The sequence below is a fragment of the Bacillus rossius genome, chromosome 5 (genome assembly GCF_032445375.1).
Source record: "Bacillus rossius redtenbacheri isolate Brsri chromosome 5, Brsri_v3, whole genome shotgun sequence".
NCBI classification, from domain to species: domain Eukaryota; kingdom Metazoa; phylum Arthropoda; class Insecta; order Phasmatodea; family Bacillidae; genus Bacillus; species Bacillus rossius.
Window position 1 is genome coordinate 40,843,774 of NC_086333.1, and position 25,985 is coordinate 40,869,758.

General features: G+C 32.8%; 1 protein-coding gene across 6 annotated transcripts in view; it reads right to left on the reverse strand.

The window, feature by feature from the left end:
* Positions 1-1,102: 1,102 nt before the first annotated feature.
* LOC134531736 (uncharacterized) overlaps positions 1,103-25,985 on the reverse strand; it is a 377,288-nt gene continuing 352,405 nt past the window's right edge. For all 6 annotated transcript variants that reach the window (XM_063367600.1, XM_063367597.1, XM_063367599.1 and 3 more), the window contains 4 exons: positions 22,557-22,715; positions 16,130-16,296; positions 15,907-15,990; positions 1,103-7,590 (listed from right to left, as the gene is read on the reverse strand). In XM_063367600.1, the coding sequence (XP_063223670.1) occupies positions 5,516-7,590; positions 15,907-15,990; positions 16,130-16,296; positions 22,557-22,715 (2,485 nt within the window). In that variant the 3' untranslated portion in view covers positions 1,103-5,515. The remainder of the gene's footprint in view (positions 7,591-15,906; positions 15,991-16,129; positions 16,297-22,556; positions 22,716-25,985) is intronic.

The window sequence follows — 25,985 nt, forward strand, 5'->3', positions numbered from 1 at the left end:
CAACGGTCAATGAGAGCAAAGTAGGGTGCCATCTTGGCAAGAATTATGAACTGTTAATGTTAATCATATGGTGATAGGAAATAAATGTAAATAAATATATATTTCCTCAGGTAATTCTTACTTCAAAAATGAATCCTAGTTTATTTTGATAAGTGATTCAAGTACTAAAAGTGTATTTATGTTCCTTAAATATTGTTTCTAAAATTTTTACCTAACCCATTATAACCTTATATAATTTAAGAGTTCATTAAAAGTGTTTTACAGGCTGCTTGCTGATCAGCCTAACATGAGAATAATACTTTAGTATTTATTTACCAAAATTAACAAAGGTTTTATTCATCATGAAATTTCATTGGCTAAAATTAACACATAAGAATTCCATTGTGAACTCATTTTGTACAGGTCATGTGTATGGCCTGCTATGAACTCACTCGCTAATGTTGTTTGATTGTGAATCCAGTCTAATACTCTCCAGCTGCACACATCCAGAGGAAGTCTATCTATCTGGTAGATTATCATCTCCAAGTTGTATTCCGATGTGGTTAACACTGATTCCCCGATTATAACTACTTATTGTGAATATTTCAGTTTATAAACCAGTTACACAGCAACTATACCAGCAATAATTAATTTTGGTATGAAGCGACATCTGATACAGAACAGCAAACAGAATCAAGTTTTGTTAGTCATAATCTGGAAAGAAACATCAATTAAGCTGCAGAAAGGGTTCCCAAAATGTATGCCACAATATGCATAGTATTCAGACTGACGTTTACAAAACTAGCTATCAATGTCACAATCTATGTTTTTTTTTTTATTTAAATAAGAAAAAATAGTTAATGAGCAACGATTATGAATTATATTTATTTTCCTTTGGTGTAGAACTGCAATGATTCACTGTCCCATTGTTCAAAAATTTTGTTCTAGGAGGCTATTTTTCAATAACATTTTCTTACAAGAGTAATAAATAGTATGACTTACTAATTAATACAGAAATTAATTTCTGACAGTAGTACACAAATCACGACAAAATCTTGAAACCATGATATTTTTTGGTCAAGTATACAATATGCAACACCTTTAAAAAAGAGAAAAACCAAAAAAGGGTTTCAAATTAATAATATTTTTTGTTATAAGTTGAAAAATACACACTTGCTTATGTCACAATTTATACATCTGCCACATAAATTCTTGTGATCTTATATAACTAATTATATCATATAAGCAATTTACTTCACTGTACATACTACACTACATTATATACACATACACACACACCTATTTCTGCCTGACCTTTGCTACAAATTAATTTTTTAGAAACAGTTTTTTTTTGCAAACACTAAGCATATCCTAAAATTCACAACACAAATGTAATTTGGTAAAAATTGTTCACACTCCTACAAAAAATAACTAGCAACTGTTGTGTTTTTGCCTTATTGCAAACACACAAACCTAAATAATTTTACTACTTACACAATATTAACACATCTGATAAATGTGCCATTTTATAATGATTAAGCAGACATTTCCTAGCAAGTATCTAGTTCCATTTATTTATGTTTTATTACTAGACAATAAAAAGATTAATAATTTTACAATAATTGCTTTCACAAAATAATTTGGACATTGATTAATTATTTAGGGTCAAGTGAATAATTTTAATAACTTGCAGGAATACTACAGCAATTTAGATAAAACTAACAACTTACAACAAATAATGTTTGTATAAAGAGTAATATATGCATAAATACTGTAATATGCATATCATGTAACCCTCATTAGGAAATGTATGCCAAAAGAAATTTTGCATTTAGTCAAAAGGCACATGTTGGCAGTAGAGTTGCTTTTCTATATTACAATTTACACACTTGAATAAATACAGTATAAATATGTCTTATACAGTTTATTTTACAGGATTTTAAAAAAGTAATGACTTATTGATTATCTGATAGTAAAAATGATAATGAAACCATAATTATATTAAAGCAGCATTTTTTTTAAAACAAAAATATTTTTTTACCGAGAGGAATATGTATAAAAGTAGAAAATATTTAATAATATGAGCACCTTACTTGGACATTAAAAATGCATATAGCTGCAACAAATACTTATTAAAGAAAAATAATTCTTTGTTTGAAATATCACATTTAATAACAGCTCATCACTCATCTTCATCTCTAATAATTGAAACTTAAGTTCCCCACCCCCCTTTCCAGTGGCTTTTCATTATAAAGTTAACAAGCTTTAGGGGCAAAATTAGCTCTGAATATTGATGGTAGTTAGTATCAATAGCTGCAATTGGCAACATACAGGTTTTACTACAATGTAAGTAAATACAAAAAATTGAACTTTAATTATTTTAATGTGTTGATATATGCAAGTGAATTACTAATCCAAGCTTTTTAACTGCTCTCTACAAACCAGAGTGTACTTATTAAAGCTAGGTTTATAAGAACCCACATGTTCTTGAACTCAAAACATCATATTGCAATAATGATGATTGAATTTTAACTCTAGAATTAACCACATATAGGCATTGCTGAAAATAAGAAACTGAACATGTAATTAGTACAGAAGACAAAATAAATTCTCAATGCTCACCCAGCTGTGGAAGTCATATAATTAATACATTATTCAAAGTGAAGAATTGCACCAAGGTTATTACATGATAGCAGTTATACCTTCCACATCAAACAGACTTGATTTACTGATGATGTTACAATGAACAGAAAAACCACAAGTAAGTCATTAATTTTTTTTCTTTGTCCAGGTAGTTCGGATACAGCACAAAACTACGAAAGTCACTGGGTAGGTATTTTAATTCATAACTGAATAAAATCTCCATACACTATAAAAAAATGAAAATGTAATATTGTTTTGCTTGCTCTGCATGTAAATGCTGTTCAACTAACCAAACTTATAAACGTTAATGACCTATCAAATCCAAGTTCTATACCTGCATACCTACTTAATACAATTTTGGGTAGACAAAATTTGAAGGTCTTACAAGTGAAGGGATATATTTCAGCAAATAATTTTTGTACAACTGTATAGCATTATATTACACATTATAATATTCAGAATTAAAATTATCACTAGCACATTCCAATTCTTGACGTTAGCAAATAGGAGTGACCTTTTAAAAACAAATAACCAAGTATTTCTGTAGTGCAAAGAACTAAGAAGCATACAAAGTGTTACCACTATCTGTTTGAATGTCTGGATATATATTTATGTTAATGATTTTGACATATTAAAGTGAAATAGTTGCACAAAGATTAAATTTTTGGCTCAGATGTTTTTATGACACATCTGTAAGCGAAACTATTCAAGCACAGTACTTCATGCAAGATAGCAGAGGTACATTAAGCAGCTTTACAAAAACCAAATTTTATTTTGGAAGTAATTTTGAATATCCCCTTCTCTCCTCAAGGCTCTATTAACACATCTCAGGGGGTATTATTAGAATTAGGAAACAAGCTGTAAACTGTGTCCTGAATAACCAGTAGGCATGTGACTACATCTATACCATTTTATTAAGATTTACACATTATACCTATTAAAAAGATGATACAATCTCTATTATTCTATGCTGGCAAAAGTAAAAAGGGTTTCTGTGACTGCATATAAAGCAGACTAGAGGCATACGAGCATTTATAGTTGGTGTGTGTTAAAAAGAATGTTTACAATCTTATTCCGGGCCACATCAACATTAACTTTGCGATGGGCCTTGTCACATGTATGCTAATCACAAAACAAAGAGAAATGGTTAGAAACATAGAGTGAATATCGGGGTAGAGTATACTTACAAGCTGCATAGTAACAAAATTTATAAGCCCAACAGCTTATTTGCTAACAGAGCTGTCAAAATAGCGAGTCATGACAAACCCACTTAGCGAGTTTTTAAGGTTATAAAGACTTGCTGCATTTTACATGTCAGATTTTCAGTTTGTGTCATTTACATTAACATATTGTATACTGCATCTAATTACAGTAAAACCCTGCAACAAAGTTTCTCAGAGTACTTTGAAATTTAAGACTTATTAACGGATAAAACTTCTTAAAAGATTAAAATTATATTTATTAATATTTTAAGTGCTTAATTTTATGAACTTTTTATGCAAGAAATTTTCTTAAGTGGGATTTTCTTAAGAGGGTTTTGCTGTACCATACAGTGAATAATTATCAAAAATCATTAGCAACTAAGCAAAGAATGTGCAGACAGTAAAAAAAAAAAAAAAAAACACACACACGTGCGTACAGAGAGAGAGAAAGATATAAATAAATAAAGGTTTGGTGGTGTGGTAATGGAAAGTAAGTTGTCCAAGTTAATTGATAATCAGACTTGAAATAATTTGGATAAAGTTAAGGAACTCAAGACAATGGAATTGCCTAGCAATCTATCTATTGATGCAGTACCACCATCCAGAGCTACATATTATTCCATAGCAAACCCTGTAAGACACATTTCTTTCCCTTAAAGATGGATGCAGCCATAAAGTATTAGACAAGGCCAATTTTAACCACAGACCATGATGTAGCACTAACAAGAACAATTACAAAATGAAGAAATGTGTAACTTTTAAACATCACATCAGTGAAAAATAGACCATACAAACATGTAACTTACCTTCTGAAACTTTTCCTCCAAATTAATGATTTGCAATCAATTTAGAATACACACACTAACTCGACCTATATTTATTAAACATAACGTAAATTATTAGTTGTGTAGATAGAAAGATACTTTTATTTTTGTTGTTCACTTTTGTACTTCCTATGAACATGTGACACATATGCAACCAATTGATTCAACACAATGCCGTAACAGTTTCTAAGTTATGATGTAAAAATGTACTTATTTATGTAATTATTATTCAAACTCAAACTTTAAACACTATGAAATTGTTAAACACAGTTAAACATCCATTTAATATATATGGTTTTCAATTTTAATACTTATTATATTGCCTCATACAATTTTTATAACTATGAAATGTGTCAGACTCTAGTACTTCTTAGCTCCTTCACACAGAAATGGGTTGTACTTTGCACTAAAATACTGTAAACTGTTCTTACCAGAGCTGAAAGGCATTCTCATGTTGAGACATTTTCTCAGACTAGACATGTAGCCCCTGGGTGATAAACTTTCCTAATACTTAACACTGAAATAATGAAAACCAATTACTGATAGCCATTATTTTTTACCAATCATATTTACTCTTTAAGAAAGGAACTATCTACAAACACTTTTATCATGTGCTTCACGATGTCAACAAAATTACATAAAACTTGATATAGTATACTGCAGTCTGAATTTCCAGTATTCAATTAGTTTAAAAATGTTTTTTCCCCCTTCCCAAACGAAGCTTCGACCCTACAGTTATGTTTTTACACAATGATTCTTTGCACATCACAATAAGCATTAAATTTACAATGGTTATTGGTCACAATGTTGGTAACAGCTAGTAAACCAGTCTAACACTCTGGCAGGATATCAAAACGTCATGTGTCGTCAACTCTTGTGCTTGTGCTTCACAGGGTTCGTGTTCGTACGACTGTCGTCGACTTCAGGTATGGTACCACCGCTACCGCTAACAATGGTCGTCGAACTGCGCCTCGACTTTGCAAAAACCGTCTTCAACAGGTCTGTTTTCGTGGTTCTCTGTCTATCGCTTCGATCACTTTCACTAGTGTTGTCTTCGTCTGTAGCAGGTTCACTGGCACATGACCATTTCGGCTGTAACTTATTTGATTCAACCGCAGGAGAATCAATGCTGCAGGCTTCACCAACGTCAACACTTTTCGCAACACCACCACTACTACAACTACTAATACTACTACTACTACTAATGTCCACAGACTGTAATTTCTGCTTGCATCTCTTTTTATGTATGTGAGTCACTGTTTCACTATTACAACTTTCATCTTGTTGCACCACTGGTTGGTCAGATTTTCGTTTCTTCTTATCTGGCTTGCTTTGTTTTTTCTTTGGACTTTTACATTTTGGCTTGGATTTAAACTCTCTGTCTCCAGAACCGATTTCATCATCCGAATAAAACAAAAACTGTTCATCCACTTCACTGTCGTATAGTTCAACGTAACTAACTTTCTTCACCTGCCTGCGTCCCAATGACACAACTTCCTCAGTTTCTGATTGTTTGCTCTCTGCCTGAGGTGCGTGTTTACTAGGTGGCAATTCAAAACTCTCATTTGCTTTCCTTTTCTTTTGTAGCTTAGTAGGTTTAAACTCTCTGCTTTCAGTTCCTTTGTCATTTTCTTTTGGTTTCCGGCCTACTTTAGAGTTTGTACTTAAATTACCTTTCTTTCTTTTGGCTATATTTTTTGCAGGGCTACTGGTATCTTTGCTGTCCAAATCCACCTTCTGCAGATTACCTTTGTACTTCTGATTTTCCTTAGCTTTATTACTTTCTTCACAAACCAGTTTTACAGAGTTGTCAGAAACTTTTACTGCTGAAGCATTCTCCAGCTCTTGATTAGCATGTTTACTTTCTTTCAAATCACTTTTCTCAGATGAAATATTTTTATCAGAGAAAAGAATTTCTTGATTTGCCTCCTGTTGTTTCTCATCATTACGTTTATCAACACTGGCATCTGATTTTTCTTTACAAGATGAGGCACAGGGTAGCAAAGCTTTGCTCTGCTCAGGGTGTGAAACTACAACAGACCCACTCTCATTAGCATTGGTAACCTGCATTTCTTGCTCATCATTCTGCATATCGTTCTTACCAGTCACTGATGAAGTAGCACATCGTAAACTAATATCTTTGGTGGTACTACTATCATCATCTTCAAATTCATACACATCAAGAGAAGTACTATCTGGTTCATGTATATCTTTTCCTAACTTCATCTTGCCAACTGCTTTATTAGATGCCAACGATTCCGATTTCGAACCAAGCTTCTTTTTGCGTTCAGTCAAAGACGCAAACCTACTATTGGAAACTTTTCGTATCAATGGGTAGTTGTACCGATTGTCTGCTGGCATCAAAATTTTTTCTTTGGCCTTGTCGCTGCTTGACTGCCTGTCAGGGACGACAAATTTGTATCTTTGCACACCCCACCTGGTGTTTGCCGCGCTACTCCGCCCTTTACGGGTCAGGCTCAGCTCTCTGATAGCCGCCTCTGCTTTGGCTTTGATGATCGCGTCATTTCGACATAACTCCTTCTCCAGCTCTTCTATGCTTATCTTGCTTTTGGCTACCTTCTTGATGGTGACTTCACCCGTTCTTCCGACACATTTAGAAAGCAAATGTTTTTCTACAGTTTTTTCACCAACTTTTTGACTGTTGAGTTTTGAGGAAGCAGTTGCAAGACTTGGCTCATCTTCCACACTTACGCTCTTTTTTGTGGAAGATATCATATGGTCAGCACAACCCTTGCCACTGTCAGCAACGTTTTCTGAAGCGTTGCTGCCAGCATCCGTATCACCAACCAAACTTACAGTGTCGCTCGCCAGAAGCTCCTCGCTTCCGTCTGAAATGTTCTGTGACTGCGACTCAGGTGGTGGGTGCTCTAACTGTTGATGAGACAAAACCTCCTGTGGCGTCTGAAAGTTTATGCCACAATCTGAAAATATAAAAAAATTAAAACTTGTTAGTAACTAAAATAAAACAAATAAAAAAATATTTTTCAAACACAGCAAACCCACATTTTACCCTTTTAGGGGGGGGGGGGGGGGGAGAAAGAAAAAACATATAAAATGTGGATTAAGTATAAATTAAGAGAAAACCTTAAAAATAATCTAATACAATTGAACATTAGATTAAAGAAAAACTAAATGTACACTAAGCATATTAATATGCCATCAATACTCAAGCAATGCCCAAAATACATTAAATAAAAAAACAACAAAAAGTTTAAATTTCTTATTGAAAAAAGTTAATTCATGCTTGTATTTATAAGGTTGAATAAACAGTAATAAAAAATTGGGATCGAGTTTGAAGATGTTTCCAAAAAGAATTACACATTGAACATATATTCTAATTTTGTGTTCAATCTCACATTTAGTTGACACAATGTTAATGTTAAATGAATATTATGAAACCAAACTATTAACTTAAAAATAAACTGACAATAAAAACAGCAACCCACACCTGATGGAACTAATTTAGCGTACCTATGTTGTAACTATCGTCACCGTAGTACATGTTACCCAAGAAAGAGTACGGACAATCAATTATAATTTACTCAGCACAAGACCTGAGGTGCGCGCTACTTGCAATCGCATTAACTCAACCAAAAATTATGTCAACTAGCTATGACTACATTTTCATATTTGCTACACAGAAGCTAAAAATGTTTCTGAAAGAGACTTTACACATCAGACAACTAGCACAGTTATAGAACCAATATGAAAAGGCATAAAATATGAATAGATCCAAATAGCATTAAATAAACTATTTGCATTCAGAGGTTGAATACCAAAAATAAAATTTGTGAATATTTACACGCACATCTGTTTAGTTTCTCGTGGTACCAAGTGAATCGTGTTCCACTAACTTGTAATGTTGTCATTTATAATCTATCAATATATTAATATTAAAGTGTACTGGAATATATGTTAAAAAAGTTTATTCAAACAAATTTAAATAATAGCCTTAATAAAATCATTATATCTGCTTTTTTTAATAATAAAAGAATAAATACTTGAAATTATACTAGTAATCAGATTTTTAAAATGCAAGAATAATTAACATTTATTGCCGAAATTGTTGTTGTAATAAGCAATCAAAACCACAGAATAAAATTTGTCGAGAATATTTTACGTTATTATGTCTTCCAGTGCTCAAAATGATATGCAATTGTAGCCCCAGGCACCAAATTTTATTTAAAATTCATTAATAATAACGCCCATCGCGATAAACAAAGGAAAATATGTATTAACGAGTGCCTGGTTCCCGCGGCAGCTGATAGAGAGCACGATTCGTTCGGTTCACGTCCGTCACCGTAGATAGCAGCACCGTAGGGGAATATTATTTCGTTTTTATAATACGATTTTATAACAAATACGCATCCAAAATACACCAATCTTATTTATAATGTGTTACAATATTTTTTAAAACATTGTGCAAAAGATCCCGGGTGTAATTTGAATTATTATGTGTAACTGTAAAACACCATTGTTCATTAAAAACGTATTTGAAAATTCAACATTACTTGTAAATAACCGTACGGATAGTGCTGAAAATCGGTGGACGATCGTTAAGTTACATAATATTAATAATTCAAACGACGAAAATATGATTGAAAAGTCAAATCGATTGTTGTTCCAATAGAGTGGAAGAGATACGGCGCATGCGTACAAAATGAGCATAACGGGACACATCCGTAGTGGGACAATGTGCGTTATGGGACACTTTTTCGTGCATGCAGCCGGTGTTCATCGATTTATTAGACGTTGTAACATCAAAAAAAAAAAAAAACCATTGCGATACGACATTTAGTTTTTAAGATACAATTTTTTAAATTCTCTATATTTATTATAAAACCTACATTTTTTAGTATCAATAACGTTGTTAATACTAAACCATTTGGTTGATTTCAATATAAATTTTTATCCAGTGTTTTAAGATGTGTCAAATCAGTTTGACAAAATAAAAACATTTAATGAAAAAATTTATTTACATAAGAAATTACTATTTTTTTTTTTAATTTTGTAAAATATAGGGAAAAACAATTAAGTATATTTGCAGGCTTATAAATAAATAGAAATGTTGTAGAGTAAGCTAGTGAGACTTTATGGACACTACCGCATAGCTTGTTATACAAACTATTAATTGGTGTCTGAATGGTCTCGCTCACTCTATCGACAAAATTTCTATTTACATTTATACATTGCAAATACGGCTTCAATGTTTTTTCTCTATATTTTTCAAAATGATTTTACACATCTTAAAATACTGTAAAAAAATGGATACTGAAATAAACCAAATGGTTTAGTATATAAACCACTTTCAATACTTAAAAATTTAGGTTTTTAATATAAGTATCGAAAATTAAAACAATTGTATCTTGAAAATTAAATGTTGTATTGCAATTTTATTTGGATATATAGATGTCTAATGATCTGCACTATTCACACATTATTCATGAAATGATAACAAAACAAAAAAAAAATTAGTTAATTTTTTTAAAATAAGCCTGTGGTCTTAAACTTTTGTTAGGCATTGTATTTCATTTTTTTTTCGTTTATTTCAATTTACAATTAACATGAAGTATAGCTCGTTATCAAAAAAACTGACAAAAATTGTTTGCCATTATTTTTAAACTTTATAATTTTGTTTAGCTGATTATAGAGTTCAATTAGCATATATTAAACCACATTTAAGAAAAATAATTGGACATTAGGGTATCTTGTTTCTTTCAAATAAAGTCTCAATAACAGCAAACGTTGCAGTGTAAATAAATTTATCCTTGCTATCTGGAAACTTCAAATGTGAATGTTAAATCATAATTTTTTTACTACTTGTATTCTGTATGTACACCAAAGCAAAATATGACATCTATACAACTTCAAAATTATTCACAATTGAATCAAAAACATTAAAACACCAAAATCCAATATTCACGCACTCCTACAAAAAGGTTAAATGTTATGAAATAAATTTTAAAAAAATTTAAGCTTGTTACAAATACCTAAGACAATAGAGAAAAACTATAGCTAAAGTGAGTTATCATATCAAATTATTATAGTAGAAATTTCACCCTACTGGGAAATTAACTGGCACAAAAAAATGTGCAGTACAGCTAGGTACAGCTAGCAAGTAGGGCATATGACATGTTGACATGTCAATGTCAATGGGTTGATATCATTTTAGAATTTCATTTACCACTACAAGAACAAGTTGTTACGTTTTTTTTTTTAATTTCTTCATATTTCCAAAAGCAATGGATTAAATATCTACACAGTGACTTGAATATTAAAATAATTAAGTGTAAATTGTATGGTGATACTTCGAACAACACATCAGGTCATTATTTTTGAAGCCTTGCTAATTTATATTTACCAGACGGACATGCAAAAGATGACGACGATCAACATCGGGTTCCGCACGCAGACAGTTGACATTCCGCTGTGACTTAATTTGCCGCCCAGCCAGTCCCAGCCGCCACACAACACTTTCTAGCTTTTCCTATACGCTTTTTACGTTTATAAATACCTTCACATGTTTCCTAAATAGGGCCATGTATCAGGTATTTTTTGCAAAAATATTTTGAGACTAGATAAAGTTAAAACATTGCAGCATCATCTGGGGTTCGTGATTAATCGAGTTTCTTTCAGGTACATATTTACAGTCTTAACACCATCACAATGATTTGGTGCGGAATAAACGCATCCTGAATGGCTCAGTAAAATAAGTCAAAGGCTTCTCTTACAGATGGCCTCCAAGTACAAGGCAGAAACCGCTAGCGCTGGCATACCGTATTGCAGTCTAATGGGCAAAATTCAAATTTTTTTCACGAAAAATGCCAATCCCTACTGATAAACAATGCGTATGATGGTATGATGTTTCATTTATGCTATGTAGATGTAGACTACAACATACAGTGAACAAAATTATAATCTTGTGACCTAGTGTTCACTAGTTCACTCTTCAAATTATCTTTTTAAGATGTTTTAATTTTTTGGTTGTATTAAATATATTTTGTTGTATTGTATTTCATGTTAATTTTATATATTAAGTTTTGTATTTATAAACTTTTAGACTTTATAGATATTTTCATAAATAGGTATTTTATTTTGGTGTGTTTATAAATACATGTTCTTATTTAAAGGTTTTAGTCAGGTAATAAGTTGAACACATTTGATCACCGTGGTCAGTGACGTGTCAATCTGCAGCGTTAGTTTGAATCCATACACTTGATGGCCAAGTTCAGAAGTTAGTGAATTTTATTTGTTCAGAAAATGCTGCAATATATTGTTTATTAGAATTAGTATATTTGAGTTGAATTAACGCATGTAAAATAATATTTTAAATCAATTTTCTCTTGTAAAGAATTTTTTAATAGGCACAATAAAATTGCATTAAAATTATTATTTAGAACTTGTCAAAAGAAACTCTACAATCCAAGTTAAATAACTATATGTTTAATTTCACACACTTTATATATATATATATATATATATATATATATATATATATATATATATATATATATATAAGCTCAGGTGGCTTTCTTTCTCATAAAGCAGAATTAAAGTGTTTTCTCTCTTTTTTTTTTTTAATTTGGCTGGTATCTATTTGTTTGAAATGGAAGAACAGAATTTCCAATAATGTTTAAAGTAATATACTCCATGGATCGAACATGATGTCACATTTTGGATAACGCATGATTTATGAGAATATGTTTTCAATATGTGAATTATCAAGAAAAATAGCTATATTTAAAATTTAAATCACAATTTAAAAACCTAACTACTTAAATTAATTCATATACTAATAAACAAAAAGGTAAAATCCGAAAGTAACTTAATCATACTTTTACTTAACTTAGGCAGTCAATTATTAATTCACCCAGGCTACATGGTCAATCATAAAAATCGCACCCCTACTTTTCAAACTTGATTTTAGTATAAAATGTGCGACGATTATGCGATAAAACACGGTATTTATAAATGATAAAGTTTCAAATAATGTTTTAGTTTTTACACCATACTATTTGTACTAATAACCCCCATACAACGTGTACCTTGCATAGATTGTGTGGATATAATTTTAAACAGCATCTAAAACTACCAAATAATATTCACCTTAAGTTCCTGTACTAAACATGTTGCCTGTTAGTTAACAAAGAATTTGCGCACATACTATATACACAATAACAATTTATAACTGTTCCCACTTTATGCTGTTGATTAAAATGTTATTACTAACAGATGCGCTACTGAACTACGGTCACGGATAGAAGCAACAGGGTGGTAGCCGAGTTGGGGCTGCAAGTAACATGGTGCGCAAAACGATGAGCAAGCGATCAAGGCAACCTCACTCTATTAACCGTGACACAGACACTACATCCTAGATGCTCTGCCAGTGATAGTGATTCTGTATATGGTGTTACCAGTTGCCTGGTAACTTTCTCTCAAGGTTGGCAACAAAACTCAGGTTTGGTAATTTTATTTCTTAAAATAAATAAGTGTAATTTTTCAGAAAGCCAATTTATTGTTTTTAATACTAAATATATTTTTTTGGTTTGATCATAACTTTATGTTTACATAAATTTATTAGTCTGAGTACATGATTAATTTTTAATTTTAACGAGAGACTGAAAAAAATAATTTGGTTTACTACTCGTGTTGGTTGCCACGTTTGCCACTTACAAGTGAGAGTCGTTGGGCATTGGCAACTCCTGGGCCAGCAACTGCGAACCAATGCTGGATGAGAGCATTTGTGTTGGCTACTGGACTTGGACACCAAAATATTAAGTAAGACTGACGACGCATTGTTTCACCCTCCGAGAGTGAATTATTTTGCTTCGAGAATTAACTGTCTTTGACCCAGTGGTAAACAGACGGTAAAATGGGCACGTCAAGCTACATGAAAGCATAATGCAAATGACTATCATGATTATGCTTGCTGGAATAGCTAATTGTAACTGAAATATTAGTCTGCATCAGTAAACTGCATTGTGTGAAACATCAGATGTCATTTGCCTCTGAAATTACTCTGCACACAGAATTTAAATACTAACGTCGTCCGGGCCTGTGGCCCCTTTGAGCCCGATATGCCACCGCCCAAACACCACCACCCTCTGTTCAAACCTCCCGCTAACAAGTGCGTGCGTGCGTGCGTGTGTTGGTCGCCTGGCAAGAGGGCACTTTGCTGCAGTGCGCCGCACCCCTATATGTATTTAATAATATTGTAACCATTTCTTTTCGCCCCTAAATTAGTGTCACGATGAGTCAGTAAGTGAGTGTCTTTTGTTTTATTAATATACTATTTTTTGTAATAAAGTACGTGCAAGCACGGCCAAGGACGCTCCCTAGCGGGCGACGATGGAACTAACATATACCTTTATTCAAAATAATTTACCACATAAGTAATTATTACAGACGGTCTGGTCGTGGATATGTGTATGTAATTTTATAAAGGGTTCATGTTATTTTCTATAATAACCCGGGGCACGCAATAGCTAAGATGTTAACGGTAATTGTGTTGGGTGCAAAGGGCGCCATGTTTCCTGCTGCAAGCCTTGTCTCCCCCCAGTCTCCTTCTTCAGCCGGCCGAGAGCGGACGTCTCTGCAGACACCCCGGGGACATCACCGTTGTCTCACTGATAAGTAGTTCTGTTAATTTAAATAATTCAAATCGTTTTCTTTTCTATCCTCGGGGCCTCTCTCGGTCGGTGGGGCTGTGTAATTAATAATTTTTATACTCTCAGGAGTTTTTTTATCACCTGTGTTTTACGTAACGGCTTGAGACGGCCACGTGTGTGGTCCGCCTCCTCAACTTAAACCGATTCGTGCCTCGGGCGTTTTTTAACAGTGTAAAGAAAGGATTGTATGAGGGCGTGTAACGTATCAATAAAAATACAGCTTAATTAAGTCACGTGTCTTTGTGTTCGGGGGGCCACGTGGGTCCTTAACCAGTCAGCGGCATGTGGGACGCCCTAAGAGCCCACTGCGGTTAGGTAGAAGCGTGCCCGATGCTGAGAGCAGGCTCGGTTAGGAACAGGTGCTGAATTTGGTATCAGGAGGGCTAATATCTCGACTCACACGGGCCACGTAACGCCCTGAGTAAGAGCATCAAGCCGGGTCCACGTGCCCACTCACGTGGTGGCGCCCACAATTAACGTAACTAGTCCAAAACGCAACACCGGTATGCCCTCAATACTATGAGTAAGACGCGCGTGAAGCAACAGGCGTTAACTTTGTGACAGACTTCAACTATGGAAATTATAATGTGGCAAGCGAGTAGTTAAGAAACATATAACTTGTTTAGCCCTAAAAACTTTATTTAAAGGATGCGCATATTTAGCCTTTTGAATTATAATATTGGCAATAAATTTATTTTATACATTCATTTATACCCTGATATGTATATCAAGAGTAATTTTAGGATCGCTAATTTTCAATATGGTGTCGTTTAGATTTTTAAATTACTTGGAACGTAATAATATCTTGGAGTTTATGCTATTACTCACACTCACCGGTAGGTATTAAATTTAGTATTACGGATAATAAGATGGTGAAATGGTTTACCAAAATGATGAATGGCCAATATAAATCATAACTGTATTTTTATTAGGTGTGTTTGTATTTGCGGCTGTCATGATCATTGGATAAATTTTGTAAATAAATAAAATTGGAAGTATTTTTGGAAAAGCTAAAATCTGCTGTGGTTTTATTTTCTTGTATAAATCCCATTCGACTCTCGTAAATGAATTCATGAACTCATTTACCATTGATCTTTGAACATTTTTGTGATCTCACACACTGCGATTTGGAAGGGTAGTGTACTCGGGATTCATGAATTAAGAGTGTATGCTGGGTTTCAGCTGCATTGGTGCTTGACCCTCTCAGTAGTGTGTGTGTCGAGAAGTTGGTGGTGACACTAAGACCTCGTGAAACCAGCACAATTTATGACTGGTTTAAGTGCTAACAACTGTAAGTGGTTAAGTTGAATCTATATTTGAAGGACAATAATTTCTGAATCTGTGGAAATAATTTAGTTAGTGTCCATTAGTTTCGATTGTCAAAAAATAAATTTCAATGGTATACTTCACTTTATATTTCAGTGACCACAATGTCTTTCTATATTTAGTTAATATAGATTTGATAATCATACAGATAAATCAGCAAAATGTTAAGATTCTAGGAGCATCTTTGACACATAAGTAATGAGAGAGAATGTAAATCATTTCGCTGTTCTTTGATATGAATACCTTGGCAAAGGAAGGATCCGTCCAGAATTTCACCATCCATATTTGGCTCAGCAGTCCACTCTGGAGGGCTCTCGCTATCCCAACCTGAAAGAGAGAAAAAATCACTATAATGCATGTATATACATAATATTTGTTAAGGCTAACACAAGACAAATACCTCAAGAACTAATTAAGTAATTATCATAAAAATTCAGATAGCAGTTATGAAACATCAAAATCTTACCGGATTCAGTGTCATGTTGCTCCTTATTGTTCCCAGTGAGTTGCTCAATGCTATTCCCAACTGTGCTTGATACAGCTGAATCTGGCACATCACTTGGTGTCAAGTTTATTGGCATTTTTAGGTGCACACTTTGCACATGCTTGTTTCTGGATCCCAAAGTATAAAACCTGCACAGGAAAGAGACAATAAGTTTAGTTAAGCAAAATTATCCAAAGAGCTGCTTAAAAAAGGCAAAATTTAATCATATCCCTCAATGATATCAATTCCTTCTACATATCCCTCAATGATATCAATTCCTTCTACATATCTACCTGTCTAGAATAAACTAATAGAAAGCAATAACATTTGATATTGCCACAAGAAACCAATTAAAATGAACATATTGCATGCATTACATTCTAAACATCGATGAAGCACATATGCAAAAAAATTAAGAAAGTAAAGTTAAAAGTTACTATTTCATAAGTCAATATGTCTTGGTTGATAATGATAAACCATCAAGTAAATACACATTTAAGCAATAAAAATTATGTTTATTGATAACTACACTTTTAACAAAAACTAAGACTCCAGGAGAATATGTTTATTGAAATTTGTGCTCTTCGTAAACCAACCTCACATTTCTACCAATTTTATTTGTCCTAAATTTAGCATAATAATATCAACTTCAAGAGGAGCTGGAAGTAAGGCTACCTCTAATATAACTAATACATACTTTTTGGGGATTACTAGAAAAAGTATAAATTGGGGAAAATAAAAACACAGTTATTGTTTTAAATTGTACAGTGCATAAAGCTTCAATATTTGTTGAATAATTTGTATTTTATCGATTTTTTATTAATTTATTTGTAACATGCACATAGACAGTTGAGGAACTTTAGTGGTATGCACAAAATACAATTGTACACATTACATATATATAGAGAACAAATACAAAAAAAAAAAAAAAACATGAAGGGCAGTCAACAATAAACATGGACATAAACAAAGAACATAAAGAAAAAAATTACAGTAAAAAAAAACTAGGAGACATACTAGCAAATCATCAATAAACAATTATAAAATTAAGTATAAATTAATTCTAAAGTATTAAATTTTCCTGAATTATTAAAATATAAATTCTAACATAATAAGAATAAAAAAATGTATTTATTAAAATTATAATCAAATGTTTTATATTAATTTTGGTGTCTAAAATATTAACATGTTTATCTAGGTTATTAAAGTTTGTAATTAATCTATAAAGAATGTCACTGTTGTTATTCAAAGCACAAAACATAACCGGTAAATGACTAGGGACAGGAAAATATGGTTTCATATTTTTGTTAATTTCGTTTTAAAAATTAAGGATTTCGGTGTTTTGTGGTTTTATTAAACAAAAAGCCCATTCATGACTAGGTTACTCGCAAAAAAGCCTTTAAAAATTAAATATTTCCAATCATTAATTTCTGTAGTCAATTAAATTAAAAAATTATCTATTTTTCAATAAAATACCTTTATGCATTAAGCATAAACTACAATAATTATTATTGATGATAACGATAACCTCTAAAATGCACAAAATAATATACATTAATTATAATCGTAGAACTCCTATATGATCCATATAACTGTTCTGCAATTCACTCATTGAGTCATTGACCATTAATTAAAATTAACCATTGTCAAGATTTCTGCATTTGCTGGCAGAAGATTGCGGCACCTGTCGCTCACTACAAGTGAGTATTGGGAGAATGATCTCTCACTGTTCACATTACTGGTAGGCAACCATATTGCCTTCAAACACCCTGAAGAAAAATTACTATGGTCAGCCTTCAATGAGCACATCAGATTCACCATTTCTACTTCAGAACAATCTGGCCTCCCTAGATCATCTACGATTGTGTTTCTCATGGCATGAAAACCTTCTAAAAAGGTTTGCAGGGCAAGTTGTTTGATAAAAGGTATGTTGTTCATATCCTTCTGAAGCTGTTTGTTTTCTAGAATTGGTTTCATAATGTTTCTGGGATTAAGCAGAACACTTACGCTCAAAAATTTTTTTTGCAGCAGAATCATTTTTCCTCAAATCTTTAAGTTTGGAATGTGCCTTCACTGCTGCAGCTTTAAGTGATGACAGTTCCTCAGCTTTCTTAACTGCAGACAACTGCTCAAGCAAAACCATACAAGGGCTGAACTGCTCGATTTGTCCAGTGCTTAGCAACTGTAGTTTTGTCTCTATATCATTTAGTTTACAGCACAGGATGTGTGCTGTTGCATAAGAAGAACCTTCAAGAAAAGTTATTAGCTCTTCAATTGGCTTGCAGTATTCTGAAACAAATTTAGCCTCAACTTTAATTTGTAGCGGTTCTGCAGAGCTCCTCTCCTTTAGCCAAGTAATACCGCTGTTGTCGTAGTCTGATGAATTACCAGATGATGCAAAGAACTCAATGATGTCATCAAAATAGCTGCAAATGTAAACTAGTGAACAGAACCACGAATTCCACCTCGTTAAAACTGGCTCAGGGAACACCTTTATTTTTCCACTGGACTTCCATACTTTTCTGATTTGTAGGATAAGTAGTGATGTTTCCTTTTCCTGCTGTTCAAAAATGCCTTCTTGATCTTTGCCACTGTTTTGTTTAACAGTGTTAGTCTAGTCTGCCAAGTGTTGCCAACTAAGTGCATCTTGTGGGCCCATCATTGCAAATGAACTGCATGTTCCAGTAGACCAGACAGGTTATTGAAACATTTTGTCATATAAGGAGCAGAATCACTCACTATGGCCTTAACTAAATCAAATCCAATTCCATACTTTGCTAGGGTATTCAAAATTTTGAACATGTTGCAAGTACAGTGGAAGCAACTAGCTTTGTGGTCTGGTTACTGGCTGGTTCCAATTTCTTAAAGAGAATGTTGAAAACACATCTTCCACATTTGTCAGTTGTTTCATCACAAAGGACACAAATATCTTTACCTTCAAACTCTTTCTTAATGTAATTTTCAATTTTTTCGCCTAGTTTGGGGGTATATGTTCTACGAAGGGAACTAGCGGAAGGAATATCCCCACCTCCCTTAACAGTTTTGTTTATCCAGTCACGGAATTTACTGTCGTCTCTAACTTTTCAAGTGGTATGTTCGCTGAAATAAATGCTTCTGTGGTTTCCAAAATGAAATTTTCCCTGTCATCTTTCATCTTCTTTCCAACTATAGCTACCTCTTCCAGTGTTGCAAGGCGTTTGTTGCTGGTACCGGAACTACCTAACCTTACTTTAATGTGATGTTTGCCTTGCATTTGCAAAACAAAATTTTGTTTGAGGTATACAACCCTTCAAATTTGAACTCTGCTGCACGTGACTTGGGGGTGGCTTTAATTTTTGGTATTGCTGTAAAGAAAAACACACTTAATACTACCTCATGCTGCATGAGGTAGTATTGAGTGTGTTTGCATGAGTCATGCACAACGATCCAGGAAACAAAACAATGATACAACCTCCACAGATACAACACATAACACACCATAAGCAACAAAAATAATTGTTTATGAACATTAACACGAATTTGACGTATCGATTTTATTCCGTGCAGTATATAGTGGATTGATCACTAAATCAATATATCGAAAAGTGTTACAACTGCGCAAATTTATGGTTAATATTCCAATATCCGTGTCTTTTGGAATCAAATGTTCCACTGCAATTTAAAAATTCAATCTCGTTATTTACGTAATGTTTTTGGTAGTTTACAACATGTTTTCACTGGAGCATTGCTAGCAAAACAATTGTCAAGCAGTCTGGCTATATACCGCTTCGCTGGCCATAATCTTGACTGAAACCATGATGGCCGCCGTATTTACATTTCAATTGCCAAAACAAAATATTATTTTTATGTTCTTAGTATGCCCAACGTTGTATTATTTACTTAACATAAATTATTGGCAAGTTTGCATACATCGTTTGTCGGCTGACGTAGTTTTTATTTTTTTAATTTGTTCCCTCGTGAAACGATCTACCAAGGTAATGTACATATCCAATTTTCGTAGTTTTTCGCGAGAAAGGCCATTTTTCGCGTTTTGTTGTTGTTTACCACAATATCCGCATAATTTTGCGAAAATTCACGTAAAAATCATTACACCATTTTTTTCCAGTCTCTATAAGGACTATTAAATTGCAGGACTCTTAAACAATCATTTTCAATCAAGAATTTGCTATTTGTTTTTGATGTATAACAATTACTGATGAAAAGTGCACTTAATAATGTTCTACTGTCAATTAAGAGGAATTTGATTAGGTTTTGGAAAGTTCTTGTAAGTAATAAGTTTTAAAAGTTTATTTAGGATGTTTTCTAGTTTACCACAGTCCGATTTAATGATATTATTTCAGATTATGAATCTATACTCCATATTAGTTTTATCTAAAGAAAAATAAAGGGTTAGTATTAAATCAATGCTTGGAACATAATGGATTATGTATTTAATTAAAGCTAAAAAAAAAAAAGGCTTGATTTAGAAACCACAGAATTAACTTGTTGATGAAAAAATAATAAATTATCAGCCAGTAAGATACAAAGATTCTTAATGAATTATTTAGCAGATCATCGGATTGGTAGGCCTGTGCAAATATTCAAATAAGAATACCAATAGTTTATTTTTCATATCTGATTCAACATCAATATTAATACTTCAAAATAAAGAATATTTAATTCGATATGAATATTTGAAATAGTATCCTTTGTGAGTTTGTATAATATCAACGTTCACTGTTGACGCCAAGTCATTTGTGTGATATAAATAGCCTCTTTTGATGTTTTAATGGGACTTCATGATCAAAAACATGAACAATAAATTACATTTTAATAATACAAGTATTAATTTTTTTTTCACTACTGCAGCACTAAACGGCAACGGAAAAATTACATGAATGATTCAAAACACTAATTTGAAAACAAAAAAAAATTAGTATTTGTTTTGTCACATTTACCAGTAATGGTAAATAATTAATAAACATCAATAATCATGGACTACAACACCAAAAGACAGACACTGTATTGCAATGGTCATTAAAAGAAGTGAACACCGTAAGTTCAACAGCATATAAATCAATAGTCACAATCGATCTAACACCATGTGATACAGTAGCAGCTTACTTGTATGTATCTATGACCAAACAGATGCGCATATAAAAATTAAAAAAATAATGAAAAAATCAGAAATTACCATGAATTGTGTTTAAATTAATGCTGAACTAAAATACATTTACCTAGCTGCAGTCAACAACGATAATGTGTAAATAACTAGGGGTTAAATATGTAAATATGAGCTCCTTTAATCATTAATTTGGGAACACAGCATTAATAAAAAAATAACATTTTCCTGAAATGGATTGGATTGCATGGTATTTTGCTGTTCACAAAAATTGTCTGGATCAATATGTAGAAGAGAGCAGGTTCTGGAAAATAAGGTGAATAGGGGCTGAAATGAAATGGTTGTTTAGGTTAAGTTAGGTTAGCTGCATAAATAAAATAAGAATACATTGTATTTGTTTTTCTGCAAAATTTAAATATTTAAACAAAAATTTTCATACATTTATTGTAACTGACTTAACATACAACACCTTTGACTTAAGTTTTATTTGTCTTATTTCCCAGAAGCCATTACCGCTCATTCAATTATTCTTTCCCAATGTTTTGTTATATGATGTGAAAAAAAAAAAAAAAAAAAAATTCAGTGCAATTCTAACTCTCTTACTATTCAAATTCAATATTCATATTCGAGAATAATTTGGCATTCATATTCGTATCTGATAAAAAAAATGATATTTGTGCAGTCCTACAGATTGGTAATAGTTTGCTAGCAAAGGAAATGTTTTTCTTCCTTGTTTAGAGTTACTAATTTGAGGTTGCACTAATTGACAATGCTAGTAATATCAAACTTGAGTCAGTGAAAATTAGAGATTTAATTAATATGTAGATTTTTAGTTCATATGCAAATAACAAAACTTGAGGAATATTTTTAAACCTGGTTAATGTCATCAAAAAAATATTCAAACAATATAGGAGATAAGTACCACCTTGAGGTACTCCACATGTTACATAATACGTTGAGGAGTTACAGTTTGTTTATTGAAACAAAACAAAAAACATTGGTTACTTAGATAGCTGGGGAACCTGTGTAAATATGTAGTTATCACATAAACCATGTCTGAAGGTTTATCCTGTAATATTAAGTTAATTCACAATATCAAAGACATTGGCAAGGTCAAAGTAACAAGCATCAACCTGAACCGTGTTTGTTACTTCAAAATAAACTTGGGTTCACGTGAGTACATAAACCTCTTCATATTAAAACAGAACACCAAGCATAATAGAATATTTTAAGTGGCTGAAAAAATATGGATGGAAATCTAGGAGTTGCCAAACATATATTTACAATATATCAATAAAGAGCACTTACTTCATATCACATAGGTCACATAAAAATCTCTTTTCTTTGGTGTCATCAGTATCGCCTTTGAACAGCAGATTTGGTTTCTCTAGTATGACATTTGTTCTTTGAGACTGCTGTGTTCCTGCATTCTCCAAGGAATGAGCAGAACTGTCTCCCTCGCTTCTTCTGTAAACAGAAGAACACAATAAAAACATTATTTTAACAGAATATGTACCTAACATTCATAATTGATAACTGAGCAAGGCTGAAATAAAAAATAAATTTAAAGACAGTAACGAATTGTCAAACTCTAAATTATGTATTATTTTATGCATTAGAATTGGATATCAGCGTAGAACTGTAATTTAGGGTATAAAAAAAGAATTTTATGCAAGACTGAAGAGCTTAAAGATGATTTCTTTTTTTTTTGTATGACAGGCCATTTTATAAGTCAATACGTACTTATGTCATAGTTACACTGAGTCCACACACCAGGCGGACCTTATGCTACTGTTGCATGGGGAAGAGCTATTTTAAGATTTACTAGTCTGAGCCTGTTTTTGTTTTTTACCTGGAACCACTCTACGGTGTCTTTTCCTATGCTATTTTTTTTTAAAAAGGATATGTCATATTTGGCATGATTAAAGTTCTAACCATTTTATTTATTAAGATAGCAACTTGAGATAAAAAAAAAAACCTTCTTAATCTAAATTAAATTGTCAACAATTCACATTCTAACCAAAAATTTGCAATTTTTACCATGCTTTTATTAGCTTCACCTGTATGTATGAATGAATGGACTATGTAATAAAATCATTCCATTAATTTTTTACCCACTTTTCGAAGTACAAATGTGTTTAAATTTTCCATACATATAAAGAACCTCCGACAATACAATATTTTTATAACTTAAGACCTTAGTGTTAAGGGGGAGTGGGGAAGAAGGGGAGTCAGAGTCAAAAAACACTTATTTCGAGCTATGGGCAATAATCAGGCTTTTTTTTATATCCATAAAGTTGGGGCATGGTGCGAATTTGCCCCGGGGTCGACTTGTTACCACTCACCACCTCCGGCTAGCTCTAATAGGTGATGAGTGGAACATACATGTTGCAGGTCATGACGAAAGAAGAAATTTATACACAAAGTTCGATGTGTTATCTGATTTATTTAGTCATTTAAAAATCACATTATATTTTGTACAACAGAGTAAATAAAAATTAAATATACCAAAAAAAAAAATTATATAAAACACTGAGCCATCGCCCGGTTTCGGCCTGCTCCGCCCGCCGCCCGAACGACCGTTCGGCCTGGTGCTCGGACAATGACTGATCTTACAGCCTTCCTTCTTTGTGCGGGCAGTGTCCTGGGCTTGCTGACGTAATTTTCAGCCAATCACGGCGCATGGCAACAGAGGCTTTTAGGAAAAGCTTACTTCTGTTCCCACGAAGCAGCGATTTTGTCTCTTTCTCACACTCCCGTGACCGTGACTCACACGCCTAGCGTGTGAAACAAAGCCTCGGTCGTGGAAAAAACGAAGGAGAATTACGTCAGCACGCCTTCCCACACAAAGAAGCCAGCAAAAAAAAAAAAATTACATAAAATATAAATTAATGAATTTTAAAAATAAAAACAATAAACCCGGAGAATTAAACTTCGAAAGGAAAATTTTTTACATCTAACCTGAAATTTGACAAAAAAAATTTCTAACAAATTATTATTACTGGATTGTATGAGGAAGGCTGTAACCTGAGTTGTTACAGACAGTTACCCAAGGGTTGAGAAGGGGGCGGGGGAGGAGAGAGAGGTGGTTTGTTAAAAACCCAAAATTTCAATAACTTTAAAACTCAATTCTTTTTCTATTTGAAGTGCTTCTGATCTAAAGGTAGGGTCATGGTGAAAAATGTTCCCCCGGTAAGGGAGGGGGGAGGGGGGGGGGGGGGGGGGGGGCGAAGCGAAAAACGTGGTGGTACACGAGAGCGTGATGGTGTGGGGCTAGTGCACGGGCCACAGAAGGATTGCGCTGCTAGAAGCGCAAATAGTGAGTGGGGTTTACGCCCGACCCCGGGAGTCACCGGCTTCAGAGGTATGCTTCAGTAACAAGAAAGTGTGAGAACTGGATTTTAGTACTTTATTTTCCCGGCTGGTACAATTTACAGAAGATGTGTATTGAAAAAAGAGTGGGGCGACGGGATTTAGTGGTTGGATTATATAGACTAAAGAACGTCATAATTTCGGTTCTCCCCCTTCTCCTCCGTAATAGACTTTTTTGGGACTTTGGATTAGAATTAAATATACTGCAAGAGGGTCTGTAAACCAATGTTGTTACACTGTGAACGTAATTATACCAATTTAAATGATACCTAGAATTTACCTTTTAAGTCCCTTTGCCTTTTTACTGGATTTAAGTTTGAGCATCTTTGGTTTGGTAATTCATTATTATACCTATCACGATAGAGTTTCCAGGACTGTCGGTAAATTTAGTATGCTAACATATTTTTTTGCGCACTTGCCAAATATTAGACCAGTCGATGCGCGTCTGTTAAGCTTAATTTCTTTACACTCTCATTATCAGTATGTCAGTGCTCAGTGGTGACGCGTACGCGGGACTGGCGTGGGGAGTGCGGACGTGTGCGACTACCCCGATATAAGGGGGGTTGGCCACAGTAGCTCAGTCACGTAAAGTCACTGGATGGTCTCCAAGTAAAAGTACTTGATTGCTCTAAGATAACAAAAAAATGTCCATGTTAATGTTGACGCATTAGCTGAAATATCTAGATTATGTGAACATTAATGACTAATTTTAAGTTCATTGTAACAATTACTTATATTTAGTGCTATTAATTTGTTTTAATTACTCATATTCAATATGTTAGTTTTATTTTGAGACTAAAAAGAGTAAAATTAAATTATAGTTAAAAAAAAAATTTAAATAAGTTATTTGTCCCAACAATAAGTGTTAATTTGTTTTAGTTTTTTTTAACTATAAGCTTATTTTAAATAAATTCCCTACAACTTAATTAGAATAATACATTTTGATTACAAAAAATGAACGATTAATAAAAAAATATTCATAGAAGAGATGAAAACACATTAAAAATTCTCTTTTTCTCTTCCCCCCCCCCCCCAATATATATATATATATATATATATATATATATATATATATATATATATATATATATATATATATATATATATATATATATAATAGACCAATAAATATTATTAAAATTTGAAACTATTTACATTCATCCTTTAGGTTTTACGAGCCTTCAAATATTGACATTGTTTTCATCCCTTCCATGAAAAATAATTGATCCAACAGTGTTAATTTTTCTAATAAAAAAAAAATTCTAATAAGGTTATTTCCTCAAGATGTCAAAAGATAATAAATTTTTGGTTATCATAACATGAATTTTAAAAGGTTCCATGTAGATTTTAAGTTGATATATTAAT